Source organism: Balaenoptera ricei, chromosome 1 (assembly GCF_028023285.1).
Source record: "Balaenoptera ricei isolate mBalRic1 chromosome 1, mBalRic1.hap2, whole genome shotgun sequence".
Classification (NCBI taxonomy): Eukaryota; Metazoa; Chordata; class Mammalia; order Artiodactyla; family Balaenopteridae; genus Balaenoptera; species Balaenoptera ricei.
In genome coordinates, this window is record NC_082639.1 from 14,649,040 (window position 1) to 14,666,344 (window position 17,305).

At 41.1% G+C, this 17,305-nt stretch overlaps 1 protein-coding gene and 1 long non-coding RNA gene across 9 annotated transcripts in view; one reads left to right on the forward strand and one right to left on the reverse strand.

Annotated features, from left to right (window-relative positions):
- The window catches only part of UBR4 (ubiquitin protein ligase E3 component n-recognin 4), a 126,936-nt gene extending 118,132 nt beyond the window's left edge, over window positions 1-8,804 (reverse strand). For all 8 annotated transcript variants that reach the window (XM_059915013.1, XM_059915004.1, XM_059915021.1 and 5 more), the window contains exons 1-3: window positions 8,579-8,804; window positions 1,770-1,867; window positions 436-539 (exon numbers count right to left, since the gene is read on the reverse strand). In XM_059915013.1, coding sequence (XP_059770996.1) covers window positions 436-539; window positions 1,770-1,867; window positions 8,579-8,754 — 378 coding nt within the window. In that variant the 5' untranslated portion in view covers window positions 8,755-8,804. The remainder of the gene's footprint in view (window positions 1-435; window positions 540-1,769; window positions 1,868-8,578) is intronic.
- A 116-nt stretch (window positions 8,805-8,920) lies between these two features.
- Window positions 8,921-11,952, forward strand: LOC132348093 (uncharacterized). The gene is made up of 2 exons (XR_009497349.1): window positions 8,921-9,070; window positions 10,526-11,952. It is a non-coding gene; the product is annotated as an uncharacterized LOC132348093 (long non-coding RNA).
- The last annotated feature ends 5,353 nt before the right edge of the window (window positions 11,953-17,305 follow it).

Below are 17,305 nucleotides of genomic sequence, written 5' to 3' on the forward strand. Positions count from 1 at the left end.
TTGGCCCCTTTATAGCTGGGTCATGCACCCTTCTCAACCAGCATACTTGACTCACTTTATGTCACTTGCCTGGCCCCCACAGGCATATCTTTGCAATCCTTGAAAAAGCCTCTGCAGCCCTCTATACCAGGGGTTGGTAAACCATAGCCCCAGTTCAGCTCACTGCCTATTTTTTGTAAATAAAGTTGACTGGACCACAGCTATGCTCATCCACTTACGTATTGTCTGTGGCTGCTTTCACACTACAAAGGCAGAGTTTAAAAGGCAGAGATCAGCTGTAACAGGGACTGGATGGTCGGCAAGTTATCTACTATGTGGCCTATTACAGAAAAAGTTTACCAACCCCTGCTCTATGCCACCCCTTCTCCATCATTCCACTTGTCAGTCACAAGCCTACCACAAAATAAGGGCCAGAAATGGGCCCATCACTCTTACCTGGGACACAGCACAAGCCTCATCTGGATTCTCCAGACGCAGGAGAGAAAACTCAATCAGGACTTTACAGGCTGCTGCCACAGACTGAAGTTGGTTCCGGGGAACTGAGAAAGGAATAAACTTTACTTAACTTCAGACTGCTATAACTCACTTCAGCCTCACAGTCAATAAACCAAATAAGTATTGAGCTCTGTACGTCCAACATTCCCAATATCATTCTAAGAGAATAATTATTTAGAACCAACAACCCTACAGGCAAACAAAGGCATTTTGGCATTGATAAGCATCAACTGCTTCTAGATCAATTTATATTTACTAGAAATTAAGATAATTATAATAGGAAATACATCACAGTAAGTACCAAGCACTTCAAATATATTAACCCACTTAATCCCTAAACCAATTCTATGGGGTAGATAATATTGTTACCCCCCTTCCCTTCTTTTTTTTTTTTAACAGATAAGGAAATTAAACCATAGACAGGTTAAATGACTTGACCAAAGTCACGAAGCTGGAGTTAAATCCAGGAAGTCTGGCTCTAAAGTTCATGCTCTTACCCAGTAGACTACACTACCTCTCCTTTCCCTTTTTGCAACGCGCTTCCTACTCAAAGCTTCTCCAATCTAAAAGTGATTCTTACAGTGGTAGCCAATGCCTATAATAAACAGCACTAGACACCGAAAGATTACTCAGCAACCCTGTAACTTCCTTTCACTTTGCTTGCTTAGCAAACTATTTACGTAAAATGATTCAAATTCTTCAGAACTATATGCGTTAAGATCGGAAAGAAAAGTGAAAATGCAAAATTTCAGAAAGAGTGGAAAGAAAGGGCTTGGTCACGTTTGGGGGTAGAAAAGTTTAAAAGATGGGGAACTGAAGTTGAAATCCAGTCACATACCAGAGAACACAAAAGCAGAATTTAATTTCTCACCAAAACCAAATAAGGAATAGAGCCTTGGTTAGTGGCTGCTAACCCCAGGTCAGTGTCCACCTAACCCCCCAATCCCACCCACCCTGCCCCCTAAAATTAGCACACTAATAATTACATGTGTAAAATCAATAAAATGCTTTTGATTAAAAAGGCAAGGAAGGTTAACTTAATGGTTATGAAATAGATGTCCAAACCAAATAGTTTTTTTAACCCCTTTTGGTTGGCCTCGGTAAAGGAACTTCCAGAGCCTTATCATACTGACAGTTGTCTCCACTCTTGAGTGAACAGGTTACAACGAAAATACAGACTTCATTAACAACTTGTTCAGACACCGTAACAAGAGGACACACAATTTCCCTATTCATGAGCCCTTAAAAGGGAATGACAAGAATAGAATACTTACTGAGGCTACAAACTGTTGTGATATAGTGTGTGGAAAGTGCAACAAAAGATGAGTAGAATGGCTCATACTGCTTCTCGTGGTGCAGGATTTCTGATTCACTGCAAAGAAAATAATTCAGCCAACATTTACTTAGTGCTTACTATATGCCAGATACCCTACCCCTTTACAGGCATTACCTGACTTAATCCTTGTAGCAATCCTACTTGGTAGGCACTGTTATCATCCCTATATCCAAGTTGAGAAAGTGAAGCTTAGAGAGTTAAAACTAAGTACCTTGTTCAAAGTATCAGGCTTAGTAAGTGGCAAAGGCTAATAAACAGGAAACACTTTTAAACTCACTTAGAATTAAAGAAATACAAGTAAAAACACAACAGGATACCATCTTGTCCTGTATTACTGACTGGCAAAGACAAAGCTAATAATGCCATGAGCTGGCCAAAGCAGGGGTAAAGCAGGGCACTCAGAATACTGTTAGTGGGAATACAGACTATAGTAACACATTCTGAAGACCAAACAAGGCCAGTCCATAATGCAGTAACTTAAAAAGGATCAACAACTCAAGGGAAAAAATCATCTGATGGGTGATAAAATCCAAAATTCTTTAGGTATCAGAGTCCTCCATCCCCCTCCCCACACCCACAGGATACAGCTAGATCACAACAAAGTGATTATTAACCACATCCCTTATCTTTACCTGAGAAAATGGCCTCTTCAGTGAAAATCTGGAGCCCAACTAGGTCTAAAAACTGGATACATTTATGTCATTCTCTTTATCAAATCAGATGCTAATTGCAACCCATGGAACAAGAAGGCAAAGAAAACACTAAAATGTCTTATTAAATGGAAAGAGGAGAGCAATGTGGCTAAACAGTTTCCTCAGTAAGTTAATTCTCCAACAGAACTATCAGCCTAGGAAGGGAAACGTAAACAGAGTCAGCACTCTATCCACTTGCCAAACCAACACAGGAGCCAAAAAGACAAGCTCAACATTTGGAAGGTGCCATTGTGAGTGATGAATCACCTCAAACAACACTTAAGAGTCTGGCACTGCAAACACTTTGCTATTTGGAGATTTATCAAGGATAAACGGGTGTTTATCAAAGATCAGTTCCTTATCTTGGAATAACTCCTTCACCAAGAAAAAATATTTATGGAGCACCTATGATGTGCAAGAACCTCCCTGCCCATCAAGGATCATTTCTCCCTAGTTGTCAGATGGACAAAAAGAAGGAAACAAAAACCTTAAAACATCAAGCAACACTCAAAGCTTCAGGGGCCATCACACTGGTGAGGGTCACATCACATTCAGCAGAGACGTCCCCAACCCCCTGCTTCCACCTCCTATGAATAGCTGTTCCTTCACTCCCATCCTTACACTTATGCATTCATTGTTCTAAGGTTTCCCCACCCTGTAATCTGATCCATTTTACTAAGTATTTACCTTCTCTGCTTTATTTCAAAGTTTCAGAGCTGCTTACGCCCACATTTTTCAACTGAACGTTTACCAAAACTAAGAGAAAAACTGCCTATCCAAAGAACGAACTTATTCTGCTGCTTTCATTCCCATTCAGATAACAAAATATATCCAAAATATAGGAGTAAACACATTTAATTGCCTGGTTCAATGCTGCCCTATTATGATTTAACAAACCCTACTTCCTGCCCTAGAAATACACAACTGCTTTATTCCAATCAAGAACAAAGAACGCACTTTGGGGAAAGATGGACATTGGCAATAGAAAAAAATGGAGCAGTCTTGAGGCTCAACTTACGATTTGCTTAGGACAAGTAAGGATAAACCTAGGGAAATTAGTTTTAAAAAGACTTAAAGGTGGGGCACTTCCCTGGCGGTCCAGTGGTTAAAACTCCACCCTTCCAATGCAGGGGGCGAGGGTGAGATCCCTGGTCAGGGAACTGGGATCCCGCATGCCGCACGTTGCGGCCAAAAAAAGAAAAAGAAAAAGAAAATATATCAGAGTGCCTTCTTTAAAAAAAAAAAAAAAGACTTAAAGGGGAGAGTAGGCAGGTGGACATGTGGCCCAAAGGACAATGTTGTTATCTCTTGATTCTAAAGAAACAAGTGTGTTTGAGTCCCTGATGAAGATGTGCCGCCTCGATTCCTTACCCCACCCTCATTTCCCAAGAACCTGACAGACACCAAGTCACCAAAGGAGGCAAAGAAATGGAAAAATGGAACAAAGGGCAAGACGTTAGGTAGGAAAGGGAAGAATGCAGAAATTGAAGGCAAATATGACAGGAAGAAAAATAAGGAGATTTCAAGGTAAAAATATCTCTCCTCTAGGCAGTCAAGCTATTTTCCTCAAAGGTCTGCTTCGCCTAACAAACTCTGCAACAGAAGTATCACAGAGCCTCAAACACTGCTGAAAAGACAAGGAATCTGAAGTGGCTTTATTCCACACAAAATAAATGCAATGCAGAGCATAAAGGGAAACAGCAGCTAAGCAGAAGTCCAATTTGGTCAGGGAAGTCCAATTTGACATGTAAGTATAAAAGAACTGGCCAGGGTCTGGAACTATCCGGGTTTTTCTAGGAAGAGGTGAAAAATCTGATGGGGCAAAATAAAAGACTAAGGATTCACCTTCCTTCTCCCTCTTAGATTACTATTCATATCTTTGTTGTAAACTGTGGAAACTCCACAAAGCCCTTTCTCCTCATCAGAATCATAAACTCCCAAGTATAGAATCTATTATGCTTGTTTCAAGATACTTAGAATCATGAAACAAGCATAACAAATACATTAATGAGTTATATTCATTTAAAAAATATATGTTTATTGACCATCTGCTATGTGTCACAGAGTACTTAATACATGTTCACCAAAGAACTGAAAGTTTTCACATACATCCCTCACACTCTCCACAAACCTGCAGGGAATGTAATACTGAGACATGGAAACATTACCTAATCTCACAACTAACTATATACACTTATATTTGGTGGCAGGCTTTCTTTCTGTAGGTCAATCACGAACTCAGCTGATGATGGCACTAGTGCACCCCTTTCTCCCTTAAGAGATTTTTAGAAAATGACTGTGCATTATCTAATGGGGATGTTGTAACAGCTTCTGCCTTCCCAAGTAGGTCTCCTTAGCCTAAATTTTATCAAATAGCTGGGAGGCAGGGACTCAAGGAGGCTTATCACTAAGAAAGGCAGGACAGCCTAGGAAGGACTGGCTCAGGGGAAAAGGGCTTTTTTTTCTTTTTTTTTAATCTACAAAGACTCAGTCAAATTATTCAATGAGAACCATTCTCACCAACATATCCTGCACAGAGTTAAGAAAGGAATTCTGGGGACTTCCCTGGTGGTCCAGTGGGTAAGACTCCGCGCTCCCAATGCAGGGGGCCCGGGTTAGATCCCTGGTCGGGGAACTAGATCCTGCATGTGGCAACTAAAAAGATCCGGTGCGCCGTGCCACAACTAAGACCCGGCGCAGCCAAATAAATAAATAAATATTAAAAAAAAAAAAAAGGAATTCTGTATTGGGTAGTATATAAGGCTACATTCAGCAATTACACTTTAAGCAATTAAGCACATATGGCATGTGCTCCATTAAGCTAGTTCTAGCTTCATTCTGGTCTAGAAAAGTAATGGTGTTTAAAAGATTTTCAATCTTTACTACTAAAAGACATGCTATCAACAAGCAGCAGAAATGAAGATGAAGTCCCCTTTAAGTAAACTCAGATATCTTTCTCCTTTAAAAATCTAAGGACACTTTTGAGAGTATGCTTCCCAATTTATCCATGCTAATCCCTCCTTTGTTTCAGTTTGGTTACAAAGTCAAACTTAACAAACAGGGTCCAGGGAATTCCCTGGCAGTCCAGTGGTTAGTACTTTGCACTTTCACTGCCAAGAGCCCGGGTTCAATCCCTGGTTGGGGAACTAAGATCCTGCAAGCCTCGCGGGGCAGCCAAAAAAAAAAACACAGGGTCTGGATCTAGGAATTATTTCTTCTACCTTTTCTTCAAACCCAAAGGTCAATTCCAACTATAAAAGTATGAAAGAATAGAGGCAGAAAGTAGAATGGCGGAGGAGTCTCTCAGGGCATGTGTCATCGTCCCCAAAGGTCAAAAAGGGAGGAATTCAATGGATGAGCAGGCCACCGGGCAGGAAGTTAAGAGCTGACATGATGGAGCCAGGACATCAAAAAGAAAAAAAAAAAAAAGAGTTAAAAAAAAAAAAGGGAAGCAGAGAGTAGCAGACTGCAACAGAAAAACAGAAGGTCCCTGGAGGGAAGGAAGAAAAATATGGAAGGCATAACCACAGAAAGAAACACGGGACTGTCTGCGAGAGGCAACAACACAGGTAAAGTAGCAGCCTAGGCACCTAAACCTTCGATTACCTGCAAAGCGAAGCGCGCCACAGCATCTGTACAGTGCTGGCTCTGACCTGGTTCTATACTCAGTGGCCATAAGTTGATGTTCAAGAAATAATTCCACAATTCTGACACCCTTTTTTTTTTTTTTTTTTGAGAAAGCAAATAAAACTTTTGAGAAACAGAATACTGATAGAAGGGTATTAATTTTTGTGCTCTAAACCAGGGGTTGGCCTGCAGGTCAAATCCAGCCAGTCACCTATCTCTGTTCAGCCCATATTTAAGAATGGTTTTTACATGTGTCTTTATGGCTGGGAAAAAAAAAAAAATCAGAAGAACATTTTGTGACATGTAAGTATCATATGAAATTCACATTTGTGCCCATAAATAAGATTCTGGAACACAGCCACACCCATTTATTTATGTAATGTGTATGGCTGCTTTCGCCATACAATGGCGGAGATGACTAGTGTACACACCGTATGGCCTGCAAGTTAAATTTACTCTGATCCTTTACAGAAAAAATGTGCTGACCTCTGCTCTACACCAAACTGAACACTTGATATGTTCAGTTGTTCTAACTGTAAAGAACTTGTAAGCCAGATATTTCTTCTGGAAATTACAGAACCATGTAACAGCAAACCAATAAACAGCCCCATTTGCAAGAGTCTGAAAATATTTTATTGAGAGAGGGAGGGAGGGAAGGAGGGAGGGAGAGAGAGAGAGAAAACTGTTTCTGTGGGAAAATGACCTCTCAGACAGTAAGCACAACCTTCAGATCATACTGCTCTCAGAGAGCCTGAAGCGGACACATAACAGGCTTTCCAAAGTTGACTGAGCCACAAAAACCAGAACAGAGACTTCAAGGATCTTGCCTTCCAATAAAAATATGTGTTACTAAACAGCCATCAGTTTGGATTTCTTTTCCAAACCATGAAGAGGTCTTATTAGTGTCTATAAACGCAGGCAACCCTTGATTATCTTAGCTATACAGAGTGCAAGAGGGGCCACTATCACTTATTTGGCAAAATTCAAACGTACCTTGACATATCTGGTTTTGGCTCCTACTACAGGTTGGAGGCAGTTGCTTAACTATTACAGTTTAAAAGGCCTGGGCCCATAATACTGGATGTATGGGCCAGGGTGTCAACAAATGTCTTTATTACCTACTCAGCTCATGTCCATAAAAACATAAAAGCAAATGTTCTAAAAAGTGGAACACTGACCACTCTAAGTAACATGACAAGTGTAATTCGGGAAAAATACCACTAATCCAACTGTTTAAAACAGTTATAAAGAGACTACATAATTTGAGAGCAGTATCTTTGATATTTGTTTACATCTTCTGAACCTTCTTGGCTTAATAATTAGATAGGAAAATCCATCTGTAAAGTTAACTGTGAACTTACCAAACCAAACCATTATTTTATTCTAATTTATTTTTTTAAACCTCATCCAAAGTATCACAAACCTAACAATAAACACTATAATAGACAATGTGTCAAACCACGGGCCTCCCTTGAGTAATAAATGGCAATTTCTAACCTTCTGGATAACATGTAGGTATACTCTTGTTGGCATGAAGCTAAAATGACCCAGTTAGCAATTGCAGAAAGTTGCTGAAGTCAGGTTTGGCTAGAAAAATGAAAGTGAGACTGGCTTTAAAGGCAGGTGTACCATTAAACTAATGAAAGACTGCTCTGAGCAAGGTAAGACAGGAAAAGGCAGGCACCGTGATATCACTGGCCTTGTATGCACACAATTCTCACAATCTAAGAATCTCAGAAAGAAAAATTCATGTAACAGCAAACCAATAAACAGTCCCGTTGGTAAGAGTCTAAAATATTTTATTGAGAGAGAGGGCGAGTATACGGTTTCAGTGGGAAAATGACCTCTCAGAATAACACTTAAGTGTTTTTAATCAAAGACCGTTACGGTAGCAATACACCGTAAGTGCAATCTGAAAAGAAAGTCATCAATGATAACTAGTGGCTTCAGTCACAGAAACAGCACGTGCCCCCAAGTAATTTACAGCACCAGGAAGACCGTTATTAAATTATGTGGTAGCTCTCCAATTAAAACCCGGGCTCCGCAAGGGCCCAGGCTAGGGGGATGAGCGCGGACGAGAAATGCAAACTCATCAGCGCTTTGACCTTAACATGGGGGCAGCCCTGGGAATATTCCCCTACGAGGTCGACGCATCTCAAAATTACTCCGAAACCAGCCCGGCCACGCCCTCCCGAGAGGGCGTCCTCAAAAGTTTTGCTCATGAGGGAAATTGAGGCACAGGATTTACCCGGGTTGGCGGAAGAACACCAGACAAGCCTTCCTCTCCCAGGGCCGGGGAGCCCCGAAGCCGGGGCCAGGGCCGCAATCCCAGAGCCTCAGCAGGTAGCCGGGCAGCGGGTCCAGATCCTCTGGCACGACCTCCCCTCCCCCTCCCGGCTCCCGCCCGACCGGGGACGCCGCCCGGTACCTCTCGATGACTGAGGCCACCAGCTGCGGCAACTCCTTCATCTCGAAGGCGGAATAGGACGCGGATAGCAGGGGCCGCACCGCCACCTCCCAGCCCGGAGTCGTGTCTGCCTCCGTTGCCGGGGCCCCGGGCGCCGGCGCCGCAGCCGCCACCTCTTCGCCGCCGCTCGTCGCCATCTTCCGTCGTACTACTGCGGCTCCCTCCGGGGGCTTGCCACCGGCCCAGCGCCTCCTCACGGGAGGGGGCGGAAGTGACGCAATCGGTGCGTCAGACTGCGCGACGCAGTCGCCGGCCAAAATACGCAGCGCGCGAGGACAGCCTCCCTCTGCTCTCGCAGGGGGAGCGTGACGCGGCGTGGGGACGAGAACGAGGGGACGCGCCTGCGCAGGACGTAGTCCTTTGGGTGAGGGCGGGAGCGTTAAGCTCCGCGCTAGCGGGCTGGGAGTCTTTCCCGAAAATGGGAGGTCTGTGGCTTTCGGGCACTCCGGAGAGGTGAGTTTGGGAATTGGTTTCAGTTGACTAGACCAAGGCAGCGAAGTAGACCTGCATCGGCTAATATAATGGCCCCGGCTCAAGAAAGCTAAGGACGAGAAGAGGCCGTGGAAGCCTAATCACGCTCACCTGCTTCACTTCCCTGATGACCAGCCCCCACTCCCAACAGTTAAAGTATAGCGCTTCAGTTTGCAAAACTCTTTCTCTTTCTCACACCACCTCTCGCTATTATTGTAATCACCAGTCCTTTCTTCGCGCTGAAATCCCTTTTATGTTTTGATTACCATCATTAGTAATGTTACCAGCTCGTGTTTGCATCGCTCTTTGCTATTTGCCAGGTAACGTTCCATTCCCCCCTTTTTCTACTAGCAAAGAAAGAATGTAAACTTTTCATCCGGTAATTTTCTTGTTTCTGGTTGTGGCCTTTTCTTTTCCGCCTAGAGAAGTTCCTTGAGCATTTTTTGTAAAGCTGGTTTGATGTGATGGTGCTGAATTCTTTTAGCTTTTGCTTGTCTGTAAAGCTTTTGATTTCTCCATCAAATCCGAATCAGTTCAGAATAATAAATATAGTTAACACTGCTGTATGTTATATATGAAAGTTTTTAAGAGAATAAATCCTAAGAGTTCTCATCACAAGGAAAAACACAAATTTTTTCTTTCATTTTGTATCTGTATGAGATGATGGATGTCCACTAAACTTATTGTGATAATCCCTTTATGATGATTTTAAGTCAAATCATTATGCTGTACGCCTTACATTTACCCAGTGCTGTGGGTCTATATCTCAATAAGGCCTGGAGAAAATAAAATAAAATCCTGAAAAAAAGAAAAAAAAATCTGAATGAGAACCTTGGGTAGAGTATGCTTAGTCATAGGTTTTTCTCCTTCATTACTTTTAAGTATTGTGCCACTCCCTTCTGGCCTGCAGAGTTTCTGCTGAAAAATCAGCTGATAGCCTTATGGGAGTTCCCTTATATGTTATTTGTTGCTTTTAATATTCTCTCTTTAATTTTTGCCATTTTGGTTACAGTGTATCTTGGTGTGTTCCTCTGTGGGTTAATCCTGTATGGGACTCTCTGCACTTCCTGGACTTGGGTGACTGTTTCCTTTCCCAGGTTAGGGACCTTTTCAGCTATTATCTCTTCAAATATTTTCTCAGGCCCTTTCTCTCTCTCTTCTCCTCCTGGGACCCCTATAATGCAAACATTAGCACACTTGGTGTTGTCCCAGAGGTCTCTTAAACTGTCGTCATTTGTTTTCAGTCTTTTTTCATTTTTCTCTTCAGCGGCATTGATTTCCACTACTCTGTCTTCCAGCTCACTGATCCGTTCTCCTGCCTCATTTAGTCTACTATTGACTCCTTCTAGTGTATTTTTCATTTCAGTTATTGTATTCTTCAATTCTGTTTGGTTGTTCTTTATATTTTCTAATTCTTTGTTAAAAACTTCTTTATAGGAACTTCCCTATAAAGAAGGAAGTGTCCCCTGCATTGGCAGGCACAGTGGTTAAGTATCTGCCTGCCAATGCAGGGGACATTGGTTCGAGCCCTGGTCCAGGAAGATCCCACATGCCGCGGAGCAACTAAGCCCGTGCGCCACAACTACTGAGCCTGTGCTCTAGAGCCTGTGAGCCACAACTACTGAGCCCGCGAGCCACAGCTACTGAAGCCCACGCACCTAGAGCCCATGCTCCGCAACAAGAGAAGCCACCACAATGAGAAGCCCACGCACCGCAACAAAGAGTAGCCCCCACTCGACACAACTAGAGAAAGCCAGCATGCAGCAACGAAGACCCAACACAACCAAAAATAAATAAATAAATAAAATTGAAAATAATAATAATAAAACTTCTTTATACAATGGAATACTACTCAGCCATAAAAAAGAATGAAATAATGCCATTTGCAGCAACATGGATGGACTGAGAGATTATCATACTAAGTGAAGGAAGTCAAAAAGAAAGCCAAAAAAAAAAAAAAAAAAAAGAAATCCAAATACCATATGATATCACTTATATATGGAATCTAAAATCTTACATAAATGAACTTATCCACAAAGTAGAAACAGACTCACAGACATAGAGAACAGATTTGTGGTTGCCAAGGGGGAGGGTGTATGGGGGAGGGATGGAATTAGCACATGCAAACTATTATATATAGAATGGATGAACAACAAGGTCTGTATAGCACAGGGAACTATATTCAATATCCTGTAATAAAACATAATGGAAAAGAATTTTTTAAAAAAAACTTCTTAAAGGCACACATTCCTATAAGACTATCCTAAGAATGATCAATTTCCTGGACTTCTCTAACTTCAATTTAGGAAATATTAACTCTCCTAAACTCCAAATCCTAGCCTTGCCTTATTGTCTTGTTTTGCTGAGTGCTACTTATTTAATATTCTTTACAACAATGCTCTTACTATGCGGTATCATGATGTACTACTGTAATATCGACTTGAATGAAATGGAAAAAAAAAAACTCTGATTGCTTGCTCTGTGCATCCATCCTCCTCCCGAGTTCTTTGATCAAGTTGACAATCATTACTCTGAACTGAAAGAATGTGAACTTTTATCCACAGGATAATGTCTATATTTTTGCCGATAAAAAATGATCTGGGTTCCAGATCTAAGAGGGAAAAGCAGTTTGACTTAAGCAAAGGTATGCGTGCCTTGAGGGCCCGCTTGTGTGTGAGTTCTTGGTGGATGACTTCAAGCTCCAGGCCCTGTGGCACACAGTCCACCCAAATCAAAAAATGTTCACAAGAACTGTGGAGACGTTTTGAAAATCCTGAAAGCCCTGAAATTCTCCCCCATGGTTTGGAGGAGCGCCTTTTATTCCCGGTGTAATGCTGATAAATAAATTGGTACCTGGTGATCAATCTAGACTCTTCGTAAGAAAAGAGCTATGTTACATTAGAAATAAAATTCAGTCAAGTCAAGGCCAGTCTTGGAGGAAAACATGGCTTCAGTGATAACAGTAGGGATTTTCCTTTAGTGTCTTGTATCAGGGGTTAATAAAACAGCAGTTTCCTTAAACAAAAAAGATGAAAGATGAAAGACAGGGCAAAAAAAAACTTTCCGTGACAGTAACTATCGCTGTATTACAAGATACAGAAAGAACCCTAAGGAGAAGGCTGGAGACCAAGCATTTTATAGTGGCTCTTGGGACATTAATTTTAGTTTACCCAAAGGACAAAATTAATCTGCAAAGGTTCTCTTGGAGAGGCTTCAGAAAATAATAAAAGATCAAATGACCCTGCTCTCCCCCATCCCCCTCCATCTGCTGCAGCTGTACGAAAGAGAGTAAAAAAGGCAAATGCAGACTATCACAGGGAGATTTGCACCTGTACCTAAACATTTTTTTGATATATTTTTAATATTTCTGGCTTATAGATTTGAAGAATGCATTCTAGGGTAATGACCTTCCATTATAAATACCACATTAATTTCAGTATTGGAGGTTCTTGTGTTGCTACAAAGATTTGGAATGGCATCCACATTCTAAATTTAGATAACGAAAGAAACAGGATAAATGGAGTAAAAAAGACTTCTAGATGAAACATAAGCTTCTAATACTTTGGCCCAGAAAATAAGATAGAAACTAAAACATAGTAATTTTTATAAATTATTACCTGAGGGACTTAAAGTACTAGTTCTCTTCTAAGCCCAAGTGGCTGGGCAAGGAAATAAAATAAATTTTAAAACTGATAAAAGCAAGAAATGATATAGTCACGTTACAGGAAATACAACGAAAGAAAAAAATTAAGCAGCTGTAGCTGAACTGGATGGTTTAAAGATCAATGTGGTGGATAAAATAGATAAACAAAGATTTACTATATAGCACAGGGAACTATATTCAGTATCTCGTAAAACTATAATGGAAAAGAATCTGAAAAAAAAGTATATATATATGTATATATATACAGGTATAAAAACAACTGAATCACTTTGCTGTACATCTGAAACATTGTAAATTATACTTCAATTAAAAAAAAACAATGCATGCTGCTTTATGTACTCTATTGCAAAGCTACATTAAGAGATGGGAAGGGAGGATAAAGCAAATAGGTGGAAAATGTTAACATTTGGGGAATCCGAGTGAAGGGTATCAGAATTCTTAGGACTCTTCTTGTAATCTTTCTCTAAGTCTGAAACTGTATCAAAACAAAAAGTTAAAATAAAAAAATTGTAAATACTTTGTGATTAGGAAAACATGGTTAGTATATCATGAGTATAATGACATATGGCAGGCACTTAACAGAAAGAAAGTAGTGTACATAAAGTCTAGGAAGAGTGGAATCCAATGGTTATACTGTATGCGTTAGCACTATTGGGGCATGAGGAAGGGCTGTCCTGATCAGCGAAAGTGAATATTCTGGTCTCTCTTGCAGATATATATCTATGATAAAAACCATGCATAGAAAAAAAAAAAAAAAAAAAACCATGCATAGGATATCACAACCCCTATTCTAAGTCCACAATAACCAAGCAAACTTATAATAGCACTTTGACTTATTTTCCAGGCTTTTTCACAGGAGAGAATATATATTTCAATTACCAGACATAAGTAGTCTATTCCTCTTTGTATTTACAGTCTTCACTGTCATCAATAAGCTGGCATTCTGGTCATCAGTCTTCTAGTCTAGGTTATCTTATCACACAACATGGGATGTACAATATCACCAAAACTATAAAGAAGTATGATGGGCTTATATGAGTGTGCCTTGGACAGGTATTTTTGCTTTCTTAACTTTCATTCTTTCGGATTGCATGTTAGAGTCAACAGTATGCTTCAGGGAATTCCCTGGCGGTCCAGTGGTTAGGACTCCACGCTTCCACTGCAGGGGGCACAGGTTCAATCCCTGGTTGGGGAACTGAGATCCCACAAGCCGCACAGCGTGGCCAAAAAAAAAAAGTGTGCTTCAATATGTGTCTGTGGTTATTTTATAAAGACACCTTCCTAAATGGGCTCAGTCTCTCCCGGAATAGGCACATTCCCAGTATCAGAGATCAGAAATTTAGATAAGCCTCAGGACTGGTGGGAAAATGGCTTCTTGGTTGAAGGTCAGTCTCAACTGACATCACACCCAAACTCCTTAAAAAATGAGGAGGTGGGTGTACACATTCTTTATGTTATTATAAACCCTTACTGGAAGGATGGTCTAAATACTACAAGAGAGACTTACCTGAAAGAGTATTCAACTGATCTCATAAAAGTCCCTTGGGCTTCCCTGGTGGCACAGTGGTTGAGAATCTGCCTGCCAATGCAGGGGACACGGGTTCGAGCCCTGGTCTGGGAAGATCCCACATGCCGCGGAGCGACTAGGCCCGTGAGCCACAACTACTGAGCCTACGCGTCTGGAGCCTGTGCTCTGCAACAAAAGAGGCCGCAACAGTGAGAGGCCCGCGCACCGCGATGAAGAGTGGCCCCCGCTCGCCACAACTAGAGAGAGCCCTCGCACAGAAACGAAGACCCAACACAGCCAAAAATAAATAAATAAATTAATTTTTTTTTTAAAAAGTCCCTAATGGTGGGACTTCCCTGGTGGCGCAGTAGTTAAGAATCCGCCTGCCAATGCAGGGAACACGGGTTCGAGCCCTGATCCAGGAAGATCCCACATGCCATGGAGCAACGAAGCCCGTGCACCACAACTACTGAGCCTGCGCTCTAGAGCCCATGAGCCACAACTGCTGAGCCCGTGTGCCACAACTACTGAAGCCTGCGTGCCTAGAGCCCGTGCTCCGCAACAAGAGAAGCCACCACAATGAGAAGCCCACGCACCGCAACAAAGAGTATCCCCTGCTCACAGCAACTAGAGAAAGCCCATGCACAGCAACAAAGACCCAAAGCAGCCAAAAAAATAAATAAATTAAATAAATTTATTGAAAAAAATAAATCCCTAATGGAATAATACTTAAGAATTTCAGAGAAAAGACAGTCTCTTCAGTAAGTGGTGCTGTGAAAACTGGACAGCTACAGGTAAACGAATGAAATTAGAACACTCCCTAACACCATACACAAAAATAAACTTAAAATGGATTAAAGACCTAAATATAAGGCTGGATACTATAAAACTCTTAGAGGAAAACATAGGCAGAACGCTGTGACAGAAATCACAGCAAGATCTTTTTCAATCCACCTCCTAGAGTAATGAAAATTAAAACAAAATAAGCAAATGGGACCTAATTAAACTTAAAAGCTTTTGCGCAGCAAAGGAAAACAAACAAAATGAAAAGACAGCCCTCAGAATGGGAGAAAATATTTGCAAACAAAGCAACCAACAAGGGATTAATCTCCAAAATATACAAACAGCTCATGCAGCTCAATATCAAAAAAACAACCCAATCAAAAAATGGGCAGAACAGGGACTTCCCTGGTGGCGCAGTGGTTAAGAATCCACCTGCCAATTCAGGGGACACGGGTTCGAGCCCTGGCCCGGGAAGATCCCACATGCGGCCGAACAACTAAGCCCGTGCGCCACAACTACTGAGCCTGTGCTCTAGAGCCCGCGAGCCACAGCTACTGAACCCTGTGTGCCTAGAGCCCGTGCTCTGCAACAAGAGAAGCCACCGCAATGAGAAGCCCGCGCACCGCAACAAAGAGTAGCCCCCACTCGCCGCAACTAGAGAAAGCCTGCGCACAGCAACAAAGACCCAACACAGCCAAAAATAAATAAATAAATAAACTTATTAAAAAAAAATGGGCAGAACAGAATTCCCTGGTGGTTCAGTGGTTAGGACTCCATGCTTTCACTGCTAAGGTTGTGGGTTCAATCCCTAGTTGGGGAACTAAGATCCGGCAAGCCACGGGGCAAGCACAACCAAAAACAAACAAACAAAAAAAAAAACAATGGGCTGAAGATCTAAATAGACATTTCTCCAAAGAAGACGTATGGATGGCCAAAAAGCACATGAAAAGATGCTCAACATCACTAATTATTAGAGAAATGCAAATCAGAACTATAATGAGGTATCACCTCACACTGGTCAGAATGGCCACCATCAAAAAACTACAAACAATAAATGCTGGAGAGGGTGTGGAGAAAAGGGAACCCTCCTATACTGTTGCTGGGAATGTAAATTGGTACAGCCACTATGGAGAACAGTATGGCACTTCCTTAAAAACTAAAAATAGAGCTATCATATGATCCAGCAATCCCACTCCTGGGCATACATCCGGAGAAAACCATAATTCGAAAAGATACATGCACGCCAATGTTCATTGCAGCACTATTTACAATAGCCAGGACATGGAAGCAACCTAAATGTCCATCAACAGAGGAATGGATAAAGAAGATATGGTACATATATACAATGGAATATTACTCAGCCATAAAAAAGAACAAAATAATGCCATTTGCAGCAACATGGATGGACCTAGAGATTGTCATACTGAGTGAAGTAAGTCAGACAGAGAAAGACAAATATCATATGATATCATTTATGTGTGGAATCTAAAAAAAAAAGGTACAAGTGAACTTATTTACAAAACAGAAATCGAGACACAGATGTAGAAAACAAACTTACAGTTACCAGGAAGTAAGGCGGGGGGCAGGGAGGGATAAACTGGGAGATTGGGATTGACATATATACACTAATATATATAAAATAGATTACTAATAAGGACCTACTGTATAACACAGGGAACTCTACTCAGTACTCTGTAATGGCCTATATGGGAAAAGAATCTAAAGAAGAGTGGATATATGTATATGTATAACTGATTCACTTTGCTGTACACCTGATACTAACATGACATTGTAAATCAACTATACTCCAATAAAAATTAAAAAAAAAAAAAAAAGAATTTCAACCCTGTGGCCACTAAAAAAAGGGTGTGGGAGATCTATATTCCTAATATGGAAAGCTGTCCATGACATGTGACATGATAAAATCAAGTTGCAGAACATTATGTGGTCTGGAGAGATGCAAAACAAATTGTTCAGTGGTTACCTCCAGGAAATAGAGGGTTGAGGAAGGTTTTGAAGGGGAGACTCGCCTTAATTTTTTTGGCATTGTTTAAATTTTTTTTAACTTCTATAATCTTTTAAAATAAAGAACTTAGCAGCAAAAATGGAAGCAGTTCATGCATACAAAGTACCAGTATCTCCATTATTGAAAGGTAGATGGTACTTCTCAGTTTACATTTTACAAAAATAAAAGTGCACAATGTTGTCTACCTTGTTTTAATTATGGAATGATAATTGTCAATTTTTGAATGTTAAGGCAGTT